The sequence below is a fragment of the Silene latifolia genome, chromosome X (genome assembly GCF_048544455.1).
Source record: "Silene latifolia isolate original U9 population chromosome X, ASM4854445v1, whole genome shotgun sequence".
NCBI lineage: Eukaryota > Viridiplantae > Streptophyta > Magnoliopsida > Caryophyllales > Caryophyllaceae > Silene > Silene latifolia.
Genome location: NC_133537.1, coordinates 297,606,507 through 297,629,840, shown reverse-complemented (window position 1 = coordinate 297,629,840; position 23,334 = coordinate 297,606,507). Strand labels below are relative to the sequence as shown.

Sequence of the window (23,334 nt, the reverse complement as noted above, 5' to 3'; positions counted from 1 at the left end):
AATCAACTTATAGGATTCGAATCAACTTATAAGATCTCGAATCGAATCGAACTTATAGGATCTCGAATCAATCGAACTTATAGAATCTCGAATCGAACTTATAGGATCCGAATCGAATCGAATCAACTTATATAAGAGATAAAGTGAACTTATATTAAGTGACTTTAAGTCCAAAAGAACCGGGCCTAAATATAGTGGTTGGGCTTTGTTAAGAGTCAAATAACTAACTAACTCAATTTATGTGTGACATTATCAAAAACTTGGAAACAAGATATTAAGTTTACACCTTATACTCTTATAGGTTACTTCGTATAATAAGTCGGTAAATGGTTTTAGGATGAAATTTTAGTAATTTTTTGTTTATGTACTTTGTTGCTTAGTGAATTAATTCATTTGTTGGCAAATGTTATGACAAACCAAATTTAGTTGGATGAAACAGGGTTACATGTAATATGATAATAGATGCTAAAAATTATATAATCGACATAATTGTCACATGTTTTCAAGTGACCAAGTCTAAGCCACCCATTTTAAAGTATTTGTGTAGACTCACTAAAATTTTTGATGTCTTATTGCGAGCTACTATAATTCTTTGATCTATATTTACAAAAGGTACTATCTTACTTTGCGATCACATATTAAACTAGTCTCATATACATTTAAGTTTAGAATCAATAAGATTAGTCTTGGAAGTTTACCAAAATTACTTTCTATTGATATAAGTCAGTTAGTTGTTTGTCTCTTATAGATAAGACTATAGAGTAATTAACAAATTCTAATCTCAAAAGGAGGAACTTTTTACCATTAAAGCAACAATAATGCATGACTAAATTATACTCCGTATTTAACCTTTCAATTTCGGCCATATAATAAACTAATACTCAAATAGTAATCGTATATACTCCGTAGTGACAATTAAATACATATAATAGTATCAAATGATTGGTTGAAGTCACATGGCCAACCCAAGTGACTCCTTGCACAACTATCTATATGCATCAAACATCATCATACAATAAACTAACACAAATTCTCCGTCTTAAACCTTAAGACGAATCAAATAGATAAAAAATGACATAACAAATTATCTACTAGAAAATATCAAAAATAGTTCATATTTTCACCATCTACTAATAATATTTGAATCTTCATTTTATAAATAAAACGAATATCGCGTCTGATCTTAAGAAGTCCTTTTAATAAACTAATTATAAGTAGATAACCTTGGATCTCCAAGTGGGGTGTTGATACATACACATACATACATGAGTCTTGTGCATATAATAAATTGTAAAAGAGAAAAGTCAAGTATCACACAATATTTGAAAGCTTAACTTTAGATTGGTTGAGCTAATTGAAGGCTCAAATAATAGTAGCCACATAAGACATCTCATGGATCGACAACAAAAAGGGCAACTTAGTAATCTTTTACAACATACTTGGTTCTTTGGTAACACTTTGCAAAACAAATCAAAATCATCAAAAACTATGGTAAGGTCTAATTCTGATCCTTGTCCTTCTTCAAACACCACAAAGGATGTTACCTTGAACTCACCTGATTACGACTCTATAAGAATGAACAATAATAATAACCTTCGTCGAGCGCCTTCTCTTCCGATTTCCTTAGGAAAAGATAAGAAATATGAACTTGTAGAGGAAGAGGCGGAAGATGAAGATGAGCCAAGAATGGGTGATTTGATTAGGCAAGCTATGCCAATGCCCGTGTCAACTCGAAGATTGGACCGTATGTCGTCTTTGCCACCTTGTAGGGTTGCTAATGAAGCGTCAAACGTTCAAAAGGGTGAGAAATTGTGTAGGAATATGTCGGTGGAATCGTCGAGTTTGTTGCAAGAGAAAGGTCCTATTCCTATTGCTATGACTAAATTGACTAGAAGAGCTTCTATTGATTCTTCTTTGATGTTACCGCCTAAATACAATTCTAAGGTATAAATCTCAATTCAATAATCTTGCTTTTTTTTCTCTCTTAATTATGTTATTTCTTATGTATGTTTTTGACGGTTTTCGTAAGCAAACACATGGATTTTACGTTCCTTATATATATACTGTCCAAGTCTAATCGACCCTATACTACTAAATCAATGTTTTTGTGTCTATCTGAACTTCATATGATTACTTAAGCAAAGATGGTCACTGATAATCTTGACGTTAGACTTCATTATGATCTTAGGAAAGACGCTCGATCTCATTATCATCATATTGTAAACGATTTCTATTAGAATATACCGAGTACTTCGCAATGCTCATCTTAGCTAGTATGTCGTGTCGATATAACACTCCTTCTGGGATGATAGACCCTGTAACTCGAACAACTCATTTTCGGCTAAAATATGATAATTTAATTTAATAATCATATCTAATTAACGTTGTAAGTTTTTAACTCGATCGTTGTTGTGTTTGACACTTTCAATTGAGTAAAGAGTAAACGATGATGATGATCATCTCATTCTAGTTACTATTGACTAAAATAATCAAATTTCGAAAAAGTCGGTGAAAACTCACAATATTTTATGTTAACCATGAATGTATTATGTATGAATACATAGAGTTGTTGTTTAGTCTTTTCAAGTTTTTTAATGATATCCTGGTTTGATTTTGCTTATATTTGGAACTTATTCTTTGTCAATTATTTAGTTAGTTTACTTAAAGCTTGTTGTATGACTCATTATAGTGCAATTGATCAAAATAATCGAATTAATTACCTTACAAGTCGAATCTTTTTCACAGTAACAATCTAACGGTTTCAATGAGATTTTGTACTATAATGTTAGTATATATCATTATGTTGTGTCTAGTCAATGACTTTGATTGAAACTTGCCATGTTATGTCTTCACAGGGCACAAAGCAAAATCCTAGCAATTCCAAGAACAAAACACCTAGAAAAAAGGAGGAAACCAAGATGAACAACAACCCTGCCAAAATTGATCACTCTAATATCCAAGCGATAGACAACAAAATCAAGTCACAAAAGAGCATAAGTGCTCTAGAAATTAAGGAATTGCAAGGTTTCAAGGACTTGGGCTTCTCAACGGACAACAAGGACGTAAGCTCAAGTGTAACCCAGATACGTCCTAGACAACTACAAAGAAAAGCTAGCTTAGATAGTAAAGTCATGAAGCCTTATTTCTCGGACCCACCTCCCGCCCATGATTGGGTTGACCCGAAGGCAACATCGAGCCAGGATATGAAGGCCCAAATTAAGTTTTGGGCTCGAGCTGTTGCTTCCAATGTGCACCAAGAATGTTAATCCCATATTATTCTTAGAATTCCTAGTCATGAAAAAAAAAGATAAATAAAATAAAAGCATAATTATCTATACATGTAATCGTTTAGAAAACCTCTGTAGAAAGCATCGAAATAGAAACGGAAATTGTCGTTCAAATTGGCATTAATGATTGTAGAACATAGTAGCGTTACTATACATGTAAGACAAGCATGTAAAAGAAAGACGCTCACAATTTGGAACAACACGTATTGGTGTTTAATTGAATAAAGATCAAATAGTAGAAAGCAGAAAACGAGGTTGAGAATTAAAAGTGGCTAACAAAAAAAAGGGAACACACATCTTTGTGAAATAGGTAGAGCATTGTTTAGGCTAGTAAATAATGAAACCCTGCATACATCTGATAATTATGCAAATCAAATAACTTGATTTCCGAAGTGGGGCATAAAATATAAAATATTGTACAAAAGGAGAGGAAATAAGGCAACAACTGTTGCTAATAAATCTTTAACATAAGATCTATATCAATACATGCATGCCACTAATTACAGTCGCTATGTATCATTATCTATTTCTATTAGGAAAAAAATGTGTACATCTCAATTAAGCATTCTGCCCAACAAGTCAACAACACACAAATGACTTAATAAGTAAGGAGATATTAGCCGGAGCATCAAAACCGTCTTTGGCCGCGCTCTCTTCCAATGAGATAAGAGTGTTAAGCCATGGTTACTTTTTTTGCTGCAAAATCAACATTGTATTAGGCCCTAACTAAGCTAAGAATTGGACGTTCAGGCGTTCAACAACATATTTATTTCGTTAAAGAGCATATTGAAATTATGTGCAGACTTGGTAATGTTACCGGGAAATGCAACCCATTTTGGCACACTACTCACCTTCCCGAGCAAAAACATTAAGTGACAAAGTCAAACCTTTTATTAGGATGAATTATCCACTATGCACATACTAACAAACCATAGTTACTCTCTAACTGCAATTACACTAAATTCACAACTGAATGTCAACTAACTATCATCTGGACTATATTAGCCTCTCGCCATCTAATCCTACCTTCCCTCCCACTGGTCATTTCCCAGTGATGTGATAAGTATGCAGTTATATTAGTTTAGTTAGTCTCATATGAGTTAGAATCAATGAAACCAAGCACACATGCTATCCCACATTTTCTCCCACTCTCCATCTCCCTCCCTTACAAACAGAACCAAACAGTCTCATTCCCTCTCTCTCCCCTTCTCCCTCTACATCAGTTTCTCAAAATGAGCAAAGCAAAGAACAAGCTCCTCCCTCACTGCCTTTCCCCTTCCCTTGTGATTGTCTGATGATATGATAAGTATGCCTCTAGTACTGTATAACCAAAGATCATTATTACGCCATACATGTGAAGATAATGTAAACATAACCAAAACCAAAACCTCTGCCTCCCTACAACCTTCACTACTATGCTCTTCATTTCCCTCCCTCTCTACCTCCCTCCCTCCGTCTCAATTTGTACAAAAACAAACACAGTGTATCTACCTCCCTCTACCTCTCAATATAAGAAAAACAAGCCCAATCCATTTATGTCAAAATGTGTGGAGTATATCCACGTTAAAACACTAAAACTAGCATTAAAAAGCCCATAAAAAAAAGAGGCGCCCAACAAGACGTGGCATGTGGGACAATGGGTACTGGGAACTATAAATAAAGGAAATAATCAGTGTATCCTACTGCCTTTTTCTAGAATAGGTTCATCCTCATCGTCCAAACTCCAAATGATAAGTTTTACTAAGAATAACATTTTTAAAATAAGGATATAGAGTTTGGCCTATGTACTTTCTGAGCCTTTCTATAACTAAGAGAATCATTGTACAGTTTACTTGTTACAAGCCGAATTACAGGTACATGAAGGCAATTTATAGGTCATTTAATGTTCCTTCACTAACATTTCTAATGATCGTATATTGACACTACTATTGAATGAACATAATATAGCTGTAACATTAACAACTTCAATCACAACCTCAGTGGAGATTAGCCGTTTTCTTCAACTGTTTTCTAAAATTAATACAACTCTGGCCAATATTAAACTAATTAAAATAACCTCAATCATAAACTCAGTCTAGCCAAAACAGATGTTTTTGGAAATTGTTCCTAAAGGAAATTAGCTGATTTTTACAACTGTTTTCTAAAACTAATACAACTCTAGCCAATGTTAAACTATTGCAAATAGTTCTCTAAAAGCAAACATATAAAAACAATATCAACCTCTTCTTGATAGATCTGAGTGCATTATTCAACCTAGCTAATATATGGTTTCTTTGGCATCCCTAATCTCTTTCACATGTACAATCACCTCAGAACTAAATCAAATCCTCATTAAAACTCTAGGTCAACATCCTTAATCTCATAAAACCACAAATATTAAATCTATCTCAAATAACAGAAAGTAGTATTCATAGGCCCACTGATGTGACCATTATTTGATCATATTTAGTCCCCGAATTAGCCTCGTTCCTATGCTTTTTAGTGCATATTTGGGTCATTTACTATCTTTAGTCCTTTGTTTTGCATATTCTTTGAGGTTTTGTTTCCTTGGTAGGAGAGGAGTGCAAATCTTGCATTTTCATGGCAAAATGGAGCTAAATTGATCGAATCTAATGACCAAGCATCAAAGAGAAGACAAGACTAGAAGGTCTTTGTATATATTATAGTAGATGGGCAATGATGAAGAAATCCTTGCATCCTCGAGAAAATCCCGGAGGATTATTGGAAGAATAAAAGAAGAAAAGGAAGCCGTGACACAATCCGCCCATCCAACAAAGAAGTCGCCCGTCCAAGACGTGAGGAATCCGAGCGTCTTTGCAGAAGGGACGCTCGTCCAGCAACGCCACAATCTGCCCGTCCAGCATAACAATCCGCCCGTCCAGCCACCAGGAAATCCGCCCGTCCCGACACCTTGGACGCTCGGATTCCCTTACAGTCCCACACGACCCTTTTCTTCCTTCCATGAAAGATGCGCATATTTATGAAAGACCGGCAAAAAGGAGACCGACATCTCTTTTGAGAGGAGCGATTCCTCAAGGACTTAATCGTCATTTAAGCCCTTAGTAAACCCTAATTTGTGTACCTAATCCCCACTATAAATACCCCATTAGTCTAATTAGATAATCATGTTCTTCTTATCAATCTCTAGTGTAGTTTATATCATTCTAATCTCTTCTTAATCTTGTAATCAACTTTTAATCAAGTCTTAATACAAATCTCATTTCCTTAATTTCTCTTTTGTTCATCATTTATTTTGGGTAATTGAAGATTATTTGGGTTATTATTGGGAGATTGACAACCTTCCAATCAATCATCAAGTACTTCTATTATTCTTTGCTTTATTTTGGAATCATTAGTAGGTATAATCCTCTTAATCCATTTTCAATTATTGTTAATCATCTTCATTTATTCATCATGTTTTGCCTTGTTAATGTGATTGACAACCTTGTTAACATGTCAAACTTGATAATGAGTGAGTAGTTTCCTTAACTAGGGTTAATGGGTAATTAGGGGAAACCAACATGGGGGATGATTCATGCTTAATTTAATATGTTTTCATAGTTTATTTGCTTGCTTGTTGTGATCTCAACTGATGCACATGTTATGTTTGATGAAATGCGAGCCTATGAATCCTTGCATTTTTAACCATCACTTACCTTTTCAATGAGACTTATAAGACATAAACCAACTCGAGTCTTATTAGACCATGCATATAGTTGAGTAGGGAGGATTAAGTCGACTTGTAGGTGTTGTACAATCTAATCAATTTGGCTCCGGGACCCAAACCTTCCTAGGATTGTAAGATATAAACCAACTCGATCCATCACAACAATAATTGCTTGCTTATAATTTGAGAATATGTTTGTATGATCAATTCCCATGAATCCCCTATGACCCCATAACACCCTAGTGCTTTTAATCAATTGTTTATATCTCTTTTTAATCATCTTGCTTGTTTACTTTTATTGCTATTTAGTTTAGTGATCTTCTCATCTCAACTTCAAATCGTGACACCCCTAGACACCGCTACTTGCAATCGAAAATCCTACATCAATACCCGTCCCTTGGGATACGACCTTTACTTGCCTCTTTACTAATAGTAGAGTTGTTTGTGATGTTATAAATATTGGTTTGGTCTAGGTCCTCCTAACGACAAGTAACCGAAAAGTAAAGCTCCGAGTGAGAAGAAAAACCCGACCAAAAATAGCGCCGTTGCGGGGGACGGTGTTAACTTGATTTGATTTTCTTAGATTGTTATTAGTTGTGTCTTTCTTTGCCTTGGGGAAGTAAAACTTCTCAAGGTTTTTTCTAATTATTTTCGAGTTGTTTGATATTTTGCATGTCTAGAAGATCACAAGATAACTTGTTACTCATTGATCACGAAATTGAAAGGACTTTGACAAACAATAGAAGACTTGCTAGAGGTACTTTGAGAGGTATTGGTGAGGTTATAGATATTCAACCAAACACTATTGAGTTCATCAACCCTTTTGCAAGACAAGGTGAGGAGAACCCAACACAAAACCCAACACAAAATCAACCCACAATGCCTAAATTCTCATCACATTCCGTACCAACCGAGGAGAACCTACCCAATGGTACTCCCACACCACAACACTTAACCGGAAATTTTATTGCCAAATCCGCATTTATCCAATTGGTCGAAAGAAGCCAATTTGGGGGGATGCCTAGTGAATACCCTCACTCTCACATGGAGATTTTTTGTGACTATTGTGATGCTATCTCACAAACCGGTGTAACTCAAGACCAAATTCGATGGGTCTTATTTCCTTTTTCTCTAATTGGCACCGCAAAACAATGGTTGAAGAACCTTGATAAGGCTACTCTTGGAATTGACTCTTGGAAGAAGTTGGCTCTAGCTTTCTACAATAAATTCTACCCTTCGGAAAAGACTAACATGCTAAGAGCTCAAATTACGGGTTTTAAGCAAAGGGATGAAGAATCTTTGTATGAAGCTTGGGAGCGGTTCAAAGGAATTTGTCGCTCATGTCCTCATCACGGACTTAGCGAGTGGTTCTTGGTACAACAATTTTGGAATGGTCTTTATGAAGACTCAAGAAACATTCTCAACATGGGATCAAATGGTATGTTCACCGAAGTTGACGATAATCAAACTTGGAACAAGATTGAGGAAATGGCGGTCCATAACTCACAATATAGTAGACCTCGTAAGGCTACTAGAGGAGGAAAGCATGAAGTGGACTCTATTACTCAATTGGCTGCTCAACTTAGTGCTCATATTGATACCATAAACTTGAAGTTTGAGAAGGCTATGGCTAAACTTGAAGAAGCCTCAAAATCACCAAAGCATCATGTTAATGCCATGGTAGCATCTTCATCAATCCCAAGTGGGATATGTGAGAATTGTGGAACTTTGGGACATGACCAAAGTGAATGTAGGGGAACAAATGAACAAGTGAATGCTTTTCAAGCATACAAGAGTGGTACCCCTTATTCCAATTATTACAATGAAAACACCAAATTCTATCCAAATCTCTCATACAAAAGCCAAAATGTTCAAAACCCTCAACCAACATACACCCCACCTCCCATGAGAAACCAAAATCAAAGACCATTTTTCAACCAAAACCAAGGTTACCAAAACCAAACTCCATACAATCAACAAAATGACCAAGGTTTTGATGTTCAAAAAGCGGTCCTCCAAATGCAAAAGAATCAACAAGAGTTTTTCACTCAAATGCAAAAAGATAGCCAAGCAAAGGACATGACCATCAACAACATCCTAGCCCACACAAAAATGTTGGAAACTCAATTAACCCAACTAGCATCTTCAAGTTCTCAAAGACAAAAGGGACAATTACCACCTCAAAGTAATCCCCCAAGACATGAAACGGTTAGTGTCATTCACTTGAGGAGTGGTACGAGATATGAAGGACCAAATAAACAAGTTGAGGATGAAGTTGTGGAAGCTAGTGACAAAGAGGAAATTGTGCAAAACTCCAAGGAAGGAGAACCAACAAAAGAAGAAGTTTCAAAGAAAAGTGAAGAAAACGCCAAAGAGAAGGAGCCCATTGTGATTAGACTTCCATTCCCAAGTCGTCAAGCTAAGCCTAAGTTCGATGACCAACTTGGAAAATTTATGGAAATTGTGAAGAATTTGGAAGTCTCGATTCCTTTCACGGAATTAATCAATCACGTACCGGCCTATGCAAAGTACATGAAGGACATCCTTACGAAAAAGAAGTCGATCCGGAAGCTTGAAACTATCGCCTTCACTAAGGTGAGTAGTCCAATCCTTCAAGGGAGTTCGCCTCCGAAACTTAAAGACCCGGGAAGCTTCTCAATACTGTGTACCATTAGCGACACCACGATCAACAAGGCTTTGTGTGATCTAGAAGCAAGTGTGAGTGTTATGCCGTATTCGGTTAGTAAAAGGTTAGGGATGGGAGAGCTTAAATGTACCAACATCACACTCCAAATGGCCGATAGATCGACTAAGACACCGTTAGGGATATGGGAAGATGTTCCCGTGAGAGTTGGGAAATTTTTCATCCCGGTGGACTTTGTCATTGTTGACATGGAAGAAGACTCCAATATTCCGATCATTCTAGGTAGACCTTTCTTGCACACCGCGGGTGCGGTGATAGATGTGAAGCACAGAGAGCTTACTCTAGAAGTGGGAGACGAGAGCATAACTTTCAATCTTGACAAGACCATGAGAGCTCCCCGTTTGCATGAGCCATGCTTTATGGTTGATCATTATAGCCGGAAGGATGATAGGAAGAAGTCGGAATTCCAATGGAAAAAGAAAGTTGATGATGCTCCATCAAAAGAGCAAGAGAATAGCAATAAAGAGAGCTTGAAAAGCTCACCCATGACAAGTGAAGAGGATGGCCTCATTAGCCAAAACAAGAAAGAGGGAGAGTTGTCTCTATCAACTCAAGAGATTTTTAACGATCAAGTAGACGAAGTTTGTGGTCTTTGGAATGATGAGTTCGAAGGGATATTCAATCCCTACATTGGTAATGCTATGAACCAAGACCATCATGGACAACAACAAGTGGAAAGATCTATTGAGGATCTTTATCATGACAATGAACAAGCTTTAGACTACTTCTTCAAGGTGTTGAGTAACATCAACAACACCTTGAACATGCCCCCTTGACATCTCACATTGGATGAGAGTTTGGTGGAGTCCTCCCTAAACCACCATTTGTAAATATTCTAACTCCCTAACTTGCATTTCAATTCTTACATTGCATTTTTGTCATTTTTAGATTTATATTTTTGTGCCTTGATCAAGATATTCATCATTTTGAGAGAAGTGAGGGAGGGACTTATGATTTTATTGATGTGTAGTGCTTTGACTTAGTGTGGGGATAGCAATTGCCTAGGCTATTCATGCCTTTGTAGTGCCCCCACAATGAAGAACACGAGAATTAAAGATTGAAAATGACACGGGTTAAGCAGTACCCATGGATGGACCTGAATCCGTGTGGACAGGAAGGAATCCGAGCGTCTCAAATTGGAATCCGCTCGTCCTGATGAATCCGAGCGTCCAATATCACCAGACGCTTGTCTGGTTGAGCTGTGGGATTTAAAAAAATGGTCTATCACAAAATCCGAGCGTCCCAGTGAAGAATCCGCTCGTCTGATATAAGACGCTCGTCTTGCAGAGAAGACGCTCGTCTTTATGCTGTTGAAATTTAAGGAATCACCCTGTAACAGAATCTGAGCGTCTTTCAAAGAATCCGCTCGTCTCTCATTGAGGAATCCGTTCGTCTTTGCACAAAGACGCTCGTCCCATAGCGTCTTTTCCTGAAGCAAATAGTGCAGAATCCGAGCGTCCCAGACCCTAATCCGCTCGTCCCTGCTGCTGTTTTCAAAATTAACGGGTCTTTTAAAACCCTTATTCCCTCATTCATTTTCATTTCTTCTACATTCAAACACTACCCTCAATACAAAAACCCCAAAAACCCTCATCCTCTACATCAACAAAACAAGATTTCCTCAACCAAATTCAACAAAATCAAACCCAAACTTCCCCACAACAAAAATTAATCACTACTTTTACAACAACAATTGATTTAAACACCAAAATCTTCAACCTTTGAGTCGATTTTAAGATACAAAGCAACATTGTTTCATCTTAAATCGATTTGGGCATAACTAAAAATTGAAGATTTCAATCTCTCTTTGGTGTAATCAACAATGGCAAGAACTAAAGGAGGTAACAAGGCACCCCCAAAGAAGACACTTTCAAAAAGGCAACAAACTCTTCAAGCAAAACAATTGTCAAAGGCATTGGTAGTTCATGAGGCAAGGTTGGAGGTTCAACAAGGTCCCCCTATGGAAGCTACAACATCAACAACTCCGGTCATTGAGCAACTATCTAATTATCCGGAGGTAATTTTCACTTCCGACTCTCATAGGGATAAATTTGTTCTCTTTGCTAAGAAGACCATTATGCCTACAAAATTTATTTGTGAAGATGATTTGTCAAAGTTGGGTGTTCTTGAACAAACCAAAACCTTCTTTGAGGCTATGGGGTTGGGTAAATTGTTTACCATGAAAGAGTTGACATACCCCTCCCTCACATTGGAATTTTTGAGTTCCTTGAAAGTTACAAGGGTGAAAACTAGAACCCACATCGATTTTCGTCTTGCAAATGTCAATAGACGCATCACTTTTGGTGAATTGAGTAAGATTTTAGGCCTTAGTGATACCCCGTACTATCACAAGATCCCCGAAAAGTATGACCCCGCTCCTCTTTGGGAGGCAATTTCCGGAAAGAAATTTGTGCGCTTTCATGATTGTCGTGCTCTATTTGTCCACCATCCGGGCATTAGAGTGTGGCATAAGGTCATTGGAAATACTTTGATAGCAAGAAATGGCACTAATCATCTCACCAAGCTCAATTTTGTTCTTCTTGAGTCGGCCTTGAACATAGGAAGGGAATATACTAAGCCACATAATGCTCTAAGACTTTTGGTTGAAAGATGGCTTAATGTCGATTGTGGTAAAGAGGGCACCGCTTTTATTGTGAATGGAGGACTAGTTACCTATTTGGCCAAGCACTTTGACCCAAACTTGAACAAAGATAAAACTTATGTGGCGGTCAAGGGGGGTCATCTCATTGATATGGACACCATGATTCACGAGTTTACATGGGTCAAGCATGCTCCTCTTGACACCAAATATGGGTGGTTAACCAAAGAAGCTAGGTCCTTCACTTTACCTTCAAAGATTTGCCGATTGAGTGTTCACCGACCCAACTACCTTCTTCCACTCTCCGAGGAGACCGAGTACATTATTCAACAACAAAGAGGCGAGATTGATGAGCCCTCCTCCTCCATTGTCACACCACCCTACCCATTTGAGTATCACGAGTTTAAACCCAAGGATGTCGAGGTAGGAAATGATTACTTGACTCTACTCATGAGGGAAATGCACAAGCAAGCTTACAATGATAGAGTGGATGCTTACAAGGCCCAATATCCGCCCCTCCTACATCTAGCTAGGCAAGGACTTCTTGATCCATCATGTCCTTTGCCTAGTTGGGCGGATATGGAAGTTTTCTTTCCTAGCACCTCTAGTGGTGGAAGACCGGGTGGAGAGGAGATTGTTGATGAGGGTGTTGATGAAGAAGGTGAAGAACAAGAAGAGGTTCAAGAGAATGATGAAGAAGAAGAAGGTCAAGATGAGGAAGGAGAAGAAAGTGAGGAAGAGCAAGGAAGTGAAAGTGGGAGTGGAGATGATTCCACTTCTATAGAGGAAAATGATGATAATGATGATATGATGGAGGATTAGGAAACCTTGGAGGCTCCTACACTCTTTCACCTCTCTTATGGTTTGTCTACTTCTTTTATTTTCTTTATTGTATTTTGATCATTTGTTTGAGGAGTCCTAGCAACATGGAGGACTAACACCTTGGCTCCATTAAGGTGTTCTTTTTATTGTTACCACATGTAAAATCCAAAATGACAATTTGTAGTTTCATGCATTGCATTCCCTGTGCATGAACTACCCCGAAATTCAAGACGTTAGAAATAATGTCTATTTTGGTTTGGGGAAGTCCATGCATACGCATCTGGAGGTAATCTAAATTACGCTCTCCGCCATAACAAAAACCCATGCATCATGTAGTGTAGCTTAGCATAGTTTGCATTTAGTTTAGAAATCATGCATCATACTTGCATAATTTCCTATCGTATTGGCCATTGAGGACAATGCCCATACTAGTGTGGGGATGGGAAATTCTAACTTGACTTTTATTCAAAAATCCAAAAAAATCAAAAAAATTTCGAAAAAACCAAAAAATTTGAAAAATTGAAAAATCCAAAAATATGTTCATTTCCTTTGTAGTGTAGTCTTGTATATATTGTTTTGTATATATTGTGTTTGTCTATCCTTGTTCACATTGATCGACTACGCCACATCCGAGACATGAGGATATTGAAGACCGCATGGTATGATCTTTCCAATCTTCTTTTTCCTCTTTATGTTAATGACTATGTGGCTTTATTTTGATTGATGCGGTAAAAACAATGTCAATTTAGGACTTGTATTTAGTTTATATGGCATACTAGTTGGTAGAAGCATATGCATTAGGATGTATAAATGTTAGTTGCGTCATGGCATGTAGTTTGCATGTTAGAAAAATTTTGTGAAACCGTCTACTTGGGAAGCTTGACAAGTGTATATAGGCCCTAGTAGATGCTTTTTCTTCTTAAGACTTTGCTTGTTAGAATACTTGTAAAACACCCTAGGATGTGTCATGCTAGTATCCTTTGACCCATGGATTAAGGCCTAGTCAAGAGTACCTTGTGGTGTGATAACTCCTTGGCTACTGTTTATTCCAAGGTGACCCTTGAAACCATGCAACCATCATTCATCCATGTTCTACCACACATTTTATCATCAAAGGGAATGGGCACAAAAAGAAATTGTTCAAAAATTTGAGTTCAAGAAAAGAAAAGAAAAAGTTTGCAAATTGCATCAAAAAGAAAAGAGGAGTAGCAAAAATAGACTCCTAAGCTTCAAATATAAGGCACACTCGTTACTAATTGGGGTGACTTTGAAAATGTTCAAAAGAAAAATGCAAAAGTTGAAAAGTTGTCAAGTATTGAAATGCCAAAAATAAAAAGAAATGGCAAAAGAAAGTGTTCTCAAATGTTATATGCCACAAGAAATTGGGGGACAAAAACAACAACAAAGCAAACTCCCAAGTGAAACTCAAATACTATCGATCTCTTTATCCATCGTATCCATTTTTGTGCATGGTAGAGAGGGGACGACCCTTCTTCTTGTTGGGAAATGTGTCTTCAACAATAGTGCGATCACATGATTTAAATATCATAATTAAATCTCAAATTAAGAATACGTGAGGGATGATTCTTTATACAGTCGACTGACCGTCATTAATCGGTAATGATTGGCTAACTAGAGTTTGACATTACTGTCGTGTGACGGTGGTGGTCAGTTGATCCCTTTAGGTCACACCTATAGGATGAAGCCCAAATAGATATTTATTAATTGTATGCGATACGAATTAATTATTTCCTTAATTGTGGGAGTGCAATTTTGCGTCTTATTATAATGTGATTAAATAAAATTTAATTTAGTAATTAAGTGTTAAATTACTAAATTAGTTGAGGTATTAATATAAGTTTTGAGGTAGAGGTAATTAGTTATTTAAAGTTACAAGAAGTTGTAATTTTAACTAACTAGTAATTTAGGGACCCATTATATATTGATATAATGGTAGTATACTACTCAAAAAGTGGAGTGTACATTATATTATTAATTGTGATATTTAAGTGTTAAATGATTACATTAATAATTAAATATGTAAGATTGTTAAACATATGACTTATAAGCATTTGTGGGACAAATGACAAAAGGCAAAAATGGACCAAATATAGTCCAATATTTCGGCCAACATAAGAGCACATAAGATGCTCTTTTGTCTTATGTTGATGTTGGTTATTGTGTGAAAGTGACATTACATACTAGCCTTTACATACTACATCTTACACAATCTACCTACAATGAACAAAACAAGTAAAAACAAATGACAAAAGATTCCTCTTTTGCCTAAAGCCAACCGGTTTTGGCTCTTTAAATGGGCAAATATTTTGCTCATTTTTTCTCTCTAGCTTTTTACTTGTTTTTCCTCTTAAGTTTTCCTCACATGCAATTGCATAAAACTCTCTATAAATACTAATACACTCATCAAATATTACTAGAGGTAGTAATGCAAGAATATTAGTATTATTAAGGAAATATTTCTACTAAATATCTAGTTAATATTAGTAGGAATTTTTGGGATTCATCTTGGGTGCAATTTATTGGAGTGGCTTCTATACTTGGAGTCTTAGAAGGATCATCCATCATTATAAGCTCAAGAACAAGTGAAGGAAGGTGACCTTACTTGTGCCCATAATTTCGAACCAACCAACAATGTAAGGAACATTGTTTTTCTTATAAATCTTTCATTTTGTTATGCATGCACTAGATCTAAAGAACAAATAATTAACAAGTTAATTAGTTCACTATTAGAGGAGTCTAATAATAGGTATATGAACCTAACAAGTGGTATCAGAGCATAAGGATGTTGCATGCATAATCGGTTATTCTTTTTCCGAGTTAAAAGGTTAACATATAAAACTTAAAATTTGTGATTTGAAAGTATAAGCCACGAAATCACCATGCATGTTATATATTCTGGTCCTAAAATATTATTAGGTTATTTTTATAATTTATGGAAATTTATTGCTCATTTTAAGGATTTTTGGTCATTTTATTACATTTTTATGACTAAAATGGGAATTAAAATGCTAAAAATAGTTAAATTTCGTTTCTGACCTTGGAAAATGTTATATGACCTCACATACATATTTTACAAGTTGTGTGTAAAAGGACGAGTTAATTTGATTAATTTTGCATGATTTATGATTTTTATGAGATAAAAATGGATTAAAAGAGGTAAAATGATTAAAATTAGTTAAATTTCGAATTAAGCCATGATATTTTAATATGATGTCACATGAAAGATTTACAGAGACTATGTAAATTTCTAGATTTAAATATCTTCTTTAGCATGATTTATGGATTTTTGAGTAAAAATGGCATAAATAGTGACTATTTTAGCAAAAATTAGCTAAAACGTATTCATGGCTTGAGAAAATTATTTTAAGTTGCATTAATATCCCACTAATCAGATCTAAAGTTGTAAAAATTATTGGAGTAATTTTCGGATACTTTATGTATTTTATGAGAGAAAACCGATAAAATGCAACTATATTTTCTCAAAATTAATTCGAAAATTTTAACCATGATTTTTGACATTATGAGTGTCATGGATTTATTCCAGAGTGTTAAAAAATTTAAAATTCAAATTTTGAAACTTTTATGATTTAATTTGGATTTATTTCATAAATATTGTGTTTTTAAGGTCAAAAATGAGCATAAAATTAAATCAAGTTGAATTATTGTCAAAAATTTAGTGATGACTGTTTTTTGAGTCCTAAAATGTGTTAGGATAATTAACTTGAGCTTAGATGTGATTTAAGTGTTAATTAGTGATTTTAAAAGGTTATTATCACGCATTTCCATAAAACCGGGTTATATGTACGTCATAAGTTAAATAGGGCGATTTGGCACATGATTTTGCATGATAGGTACATATTATAATGCTGCATATTTCAATTGTTGAATGTCTTTTATTTATATAATTTTGAATTATGTAATTTTATCTTAGTATGGCCTTAGTTTTAATCGATATTACCCGTAATGAAAGGGAATATTGATTCGGTTGTAATTTAATGTGATCTCGTATCACTTTTATTTTTATTTTATTAGTTTTTCCATTTTACAAATGTATAATAGGAATACCTTTGTATTTTTATTATTATTGTAATTATGGAGCATCTTCAAGACGGTGCCATTCGGAAAGGTGATCCGACGAAGACAGTATCTTGGGAGGCGTGCCAATTGAAGACTCAAGGGACCAAAGGAGTTGGTTTCCTAATATGTAATAGATTATTTGATTTTCTATTTTTAGGAAGGCCATACTAGGAATTTTATTTATTGCTTTGCAATTCTCTTAATATGTTATATGCATTGCCAAATCGCCATAACAACACATGCATATCATTTCGAGTCATCGACCGTGTCAATTATAATTATCGTAGTTCACCGCTTTAGTTCACTTAAAACGTGATAGATAATAAATTGACAAGACCTCTCACATATAATAATTGAGATAAAGTCTTACCAAATAGTAGAAACCCATGAAGTACCAATTTCATGAAGGAGTTAATCCGGCTTCACCGTAATACAAACCTTGTTACGTTGGCGAAGTGGGGTAGTAAAAAGTTATTACATCGAAATTTGGATTGAGCTCAACGGAAGTATTGTTGACCGTAGTCGCATGTGTTCCGGGCTAAAGATGAGAATTAGAGTAATTTTTATCGACCGAGAGTTCTAAAAGTAGAATCGATTAAAAGGTTAATCCACCGAGTTATATTAATAAGGGATGAATCGGCTCACCGTGCCCGAATTAATATGAATTTGGATCTCGGAATCATTTATGTAGTTGGGTGGAGGTCACTATATAAATGCAATACTTGTAATTAAATTTACGAGTATTATTAAAACGATAGATGTAAATTAATTCCTTCATTTCCTATTTTGTAGTCAAATTTGTTTTATCAATCGCAATGGCAACTCCAATCACGTCCGCATCCACTAGTTCCGCCACACTTACCAATGTGTCATGGCTCCGATCCTTCATGGATCGATGTAAGTTAGAAAAGAATGGGTCAAATTTCGCCGATTGGGACGCGCAACTTCGCTTGGCCGCGCAAGGTGATGACAAGCTTCGTTACCTTACCGAGGCACCACCCAATGAAATTACTACTAGGTCCACCCCCGCCACTAGGCAAACCTATGAGGTTTACCAAAGAGAGTCGGCCGCGATCAAAAATGTGTTGATCTTTGCTATGGAGGCCGAATTCCAACGGAGTGCTATAAAGATTAGCACCGCTCATGAGATCTACATGAAGCTTGTGAACATGTTTTCACGAGCTCCTAGGGTCATTCAATATGAGGCGGCTTCCACATTCTTTGATCTTAACATCAAAGAGGGCCAAAAGGTGAGCCCACATGTGCTCAAGTTGATGGAGCATGTTGAGACCTTGAAAATTCATAAGGTGGAAATTCCCAATTAACTCGTAATTGATCGAATTCTTCATTCCCTCAGCAAAATCAAAGCATATGTTCAATTCCGGGTGAATTTTAATATGCAAGATAAGAAAGTTTCTCTTGATGAGTTGCACAAAATGCTTGTGCAAGCCGAAAGGGACATGGGGCTAAGTGTTAGCACCACCAAAGATGTGCTCAATGTTAATCATAAGAGCAAAGGAACTTTCAAGAAGAGCGGGAAAAAGGGAAAGAAGCGAACTCCCAACAGGAACATAGCTAAGACTTATGAAGCAAGCTCCTCCAAGCCCAAGTACAGTGCCCCCTCCGGGGACAAGTGCCACTATTGTTGTGGTGTTGGACATTGGAAAAGAAATTGTTCCAAATACCTTGGCGACATCAAAGCTGGAAAGGTTATTCCAGTAGGTATATGACTATCCCTATCTTTTATGTTTCAATCTCAATTAGTATGTGATACAAGTTGTGATGATTACCCTTTTTATTGTAAATAGGGGCTCCTACCAAGGACAAAGGCAAGGAAAAGCAAACCTAGAGGATCATAGGGGAAGCTAGAGTAGCCGACCATGGTGATGGATCAATGGAAGCTTGACTTTTATTTGCTTTGTCTTTAATTTTATGATGTATTTCATGTTTTTTAGAACTATTTTGATTTCCTTGTGTGACTTGGAAATTGGTTTGTATCCTTTAAACACGGGTTGTATTTTGGATATTGGTGATTTGGCTTTCAACCCAAATCACTTGTTTTATTATGTTATTTGTTCTAAAAAACATCATCATTAATTACTTGCGTAGAGAAACATTAGATAAACAACTTAATTTGGTTGATTAGACGATTATGATGATGGGATCATTATATGTCCATAAGCTATGAATTTGATTCTCCTTATGCCTTTGTTACTTAAAGTAACATCTTACTTATGTAAGATCAATTAAAGCTGTAATGAGTTTTTGAACTCATCAAGTAAGGAATTCACGATACCATATGGACACATTATTCTAAACGGATGGTCAACCTTGAGATACCTAGAATAGAGAGTCTATTAAACCAGATTACATGGATCAGACTGTCATATTATTAAGCTGCCATGTTAGGATGGCCTTTTGAAAGCTAATATATAGTCTTGGAAAACTCCTAATACTCCGTTAAATATATGTTTGTAACTCACAAAGCTATCTCTCAAGGAGATAGATGTATTTCTGAGAGATAGAGTGGGAGAAGATTGTATCGTCACAAACAACTCTTATAGTTAAAATGTTACTTTGTGAAAGTAATAGAATTATAGAGTGGGAGTTGGTATTGAGTTATAGTCTATGAAGATAGAATGAGAGCATAGTTCAGTGGGAGTTTATCGCACATGTCTTATTGTTCATAAAATATTACTTTGTGAAAGTGATTGTATCATGACCTTCTTACATACGAGCCGAAGCATTACAATCCGAAAATTGTTACTCAAGAGTAGTTTTACTTAAAGGAAAGGGTCTCCTTAAAGTGAATAGAGCTTTAGAGTACTTAAAAGTATAGATTGACATAAAGATGTTGATCAAAATTAATTATGTTAGGAATTGCCGCATTTCATTTTAATGAAGAATGGCAAATGAGAGTAAAAATTCGCTTTTCTAAAATGGGAATTTAGAGAAGAAAGTGTTTGAAACACGAAACCTTAGATGAAGATCTAAGAATCCTAACATCTTATGCGAAGCTTTCTTAAGTAAACCTAGGATGGTCTTAAGCAAGCATTAAAGGATTATACTTTCCGTTCATGTGATTATAGTGAATTGGTTCATTCACATGATTGAAGAATCATGATATACATGAAGTTAAGTGGGAGCTAGAATTGTTTCTCTATGTCTTATATGTTGATAACATATTACTTATTGAGAATTATGTACCAATGTTCTCGTCTGGTAAGAGTAATTGGGAGACATGGAAAGAGATGCAAAGTATTCTAGATTTTGAATCTATGTGAGAGAATATTGGCATAGAGTTGAGAATCTTATGAGGATAAGATATTTCACATCTGTTGTACAACAACAAAGTTGAATGGCTTATTCATGATGATGAAAGTGGAATTACTATGATGGAATCATAGTTGTTCACTGAACCCATTAAGTTGTTGATTACATGAAATCGATTACTAATGTTTCCGCCATTAGAACGATTATGTATGCCAACAGACGCACGTGCTGTGATGTACCATATGCGAGGTACATTATGAGTCAATAATAAGTTAGTTCATAAGATGGGCTTGTGAAAGCCTTAAAGTACAATTGATGACTTGTACACATGTTTGGATGATAAACTAAGTTAGGTGTTGAAGGGTTGCACAAACTTTAGTTTCCAAGCTTAAAAGGATTTGATGAAATCCTAAGCTAATGTTATTGACAAAGGAGTAAGAAACTAAGAAAAGTGTTTTAGTTTCGCGCATTGCAAATTGTACAAAAAGAATCTAAGTAAAATTGTGATAAAATAGTCGACGAAGGGATTAAGAGTGAATCTCTCTACAAATGACTTTATCACATGTTATGCGATAACAGTGGGAGCATATTTCAAGTTAAAGAGCCCATGTCTAGTAAGACGTCTAGACATATACTTGGATAAAATTCGTGTCATTAGAGATGACATTGAATGGAAGGAAAAAGCAATTAATAAAGTTGGAATATATGGATATCGGGTATATCCACTTGCCAAGCTTGTATTGCATTCTAACTAGTGTTAATAATACACTAAAGATTATAGAATATGAAGTAGTAATAGTGTATTGACTATTCATATGTGATAATCACATTTATCGTTTGAGTTTTATTAAACTCACCCGCTACCTTGTCGTATCCGAATGGGTTGTAGAGACAAATTGAACCCCATTAAAGTGAATTGGATTGACATGGTATTCACCCCTAGTTACTTATATGAGGTGACGTCTCCAAGTGACTAGAGTGTGATGCGATTGATGGCAAGTTCAAGTGCCATAGAGTCATATAGGATGACTAGTCGATCACATAGGCAGACTGTATGGGACAATCTGTCGGGCAGTGACCGCTTATAGAGTTCTGGTAATTTATAAAGCCTGGTCGTGGCAAGAGCTACTATAATATTCTTATGAGTCAATTCTTTCGACTAGAGACTATTCGCCCAAGTTGGCACAACTTCTGATTAGCTTTGATTTATACTCTACGATTTCGTAAATGAGGTCAAACTGGGTATACTTTGGGTTATGATGGACTGTGGCTGAACGAAGGGAATAGGGCGATAGGAATTGTCCACCCCTTGTCAGGGTTGTTTGAAATCTCAAGGCCACTCGAGGAGTAGTTAACTGGAAATGCGTGGCCATGCTCGGAAGGTATCTATGATAGATAATTCCGGTCAGACAGTTAATCTCCAGATCGAGAAAACCACTCAAGATATGATCAAATGTAAGTACGACCTGCAAGACACCTTGCATTGAGTGAGAGATTGTAATAGGACAAGAGAATTGGTGACGCAAACTTGTCGAGGACAAGTGGGAGATTGTTGGGAAATGTGTCCTCAACAATAGTGCGATCACATGATTTAAATATCATAATTAAATCTCAAATTAAGAATACGTTAGGGATGATTCTTTATACAGTCGACTGACCGTCATTAATCGGTAATGATTGGCTAACTAGAGTTTGACATTACTGTCGTGTGACGGTGGTGGTCAGTTGATCCCTTTAGGTCACACCTATAGGATGAAGCCCAAATAGATATTAATTAATTGTATGCGATACGAATTAATTATTTCCTTAATTGTGGGAGTGCAATTTTGCGTCTTATTATAATGTGATTAAATAAGATTTAATTTAGTAATTAAGTGTTAAATTACTAAATTAGTTGAGGTATTAATATAAGTTTTGAGGTAGAGGTAATTAGTTATTTAAAGTTACAAGAAGTTGTAATTTTAACTAACTAGTAATTTTGGGACCCATTATATATTGATATAATGGTAGTATACTACTCAAAAAGTGGAGTGTATATTATATTATTAATTGTGATATTTAAGTGTTAAATGATTACATTAATAATTAAATATGTAAGATTGTTAAACATATGACTTATAAGCATTTGTGGGACAAATGACAAAAGGCAAAAATGGACCAAATATAGTCCAATATTTCGGCCAACATAAGAGCACATAAGATGCTCTTTTGTCTTATGTTGATGTTGGTTATTGTGTGAAAGTGACATTACATACTAGCCTTTACATACTACATCTTACACAATCTACCTACAATGAACAAAACAAGTAAAAACAAATGACAAAAGATTCCTCTTTTGCCTAAAGCCAACCGGTTTTGGCTCTTTAAATGGGCAAATATTTTGCTCATTTTTTCTCTCTAGCTTTTTACTTGTTTTTCCTCTTAAGTTTTCCTCACATGCAATTGCATAAAACTCTCTATAAATACTAATACACTCATCAAATATTACTAGAGGTAGTAATGCAAGAATATTAGTATTATTAAGGAAATATTTCTACTAAATATCTAGTTAATATTAGTAGGAATTTTTGGGATTCATCTTGGGTGCAATTTATTGGAGTGGCTTCTATACTTGGAGTCTTAAGAGGATCATCCATCATTATAAGCTCAAGAACAAGTGAAGGAAGGTGACCTTACTTGTGCCCATAATTTCGAACCAACCAACAATGTAAGGAACATTGTTTTTCTTATAAATCTTTCATTTTTGTTATGCATGCACTAGATCTAAAGAACAAATAATTAACAAGTTAATTAGTTCACTATTAGAGGAGTCTAATAATAGGTATATGAACCTAACACTTCTTGTCTAGGCAAGAAGGGGAATTCCGCGATCCTCCAGTGTTTC

At 35.7% G+C, this 23,334-nt stretch overlaps 1 protein-coding gene and 1 non-coding gene across 2 annotated transcripts; one reads left to right on the top strand and one right to left on the bottom strand.

The window, feature by feature from the left end:
• Positions 1 to 1,252: 1,252 nt before the first annotated feature.
• Positions 1,253 to 3,401, top strand: LOC141617092 (uncharacterized). The gene is made up of 2 exons (XM_074434267.1): positions 1,253 to 1,944; positions 2,856 to 3,401. Exons 1-2 carry the CDS (start codon positions 1,393 to 1,395, stop codon positions 3,264 to 3,266), a joined length of 963 nt encoding a protein of 320 aa, XP_074290368.1. The 5' UTR covers positions 1,253 to 1,392; the 3' UTR covers positions 3,267 to 3,401.
• Positions 3,402 to 8,205: 4,804 nt separating this feature from the next.
• LOC141624243 (small nucleolar RNA R71) lies at positions 8,206 to 8,312 on the bottom strand. The gene has a single exon (XR_012534052.1). It is a non-coding gene; the product is annotated as a small nucleolar RNA R71 (small nucleolar RNA).
• Positions 8,313 to 23,334: the final 15,022 nt, after the last annotated feature.

Coding starts and splice junctions, on each gene's coding strand:
- LOC141617092 (XM_074434267.1), top strand. CDS start 1,393: ATGGATCGACAACAAAAAGGGCAACTTAGTAATCTTTTACAACATACT. Junction 1,945..2,855: donor CGCCTAAATACAATTCTAAG/GTATAAATCTCA, acceptor ATGTCTTCACAG/GGCACAAAGCAAAATCCTAG.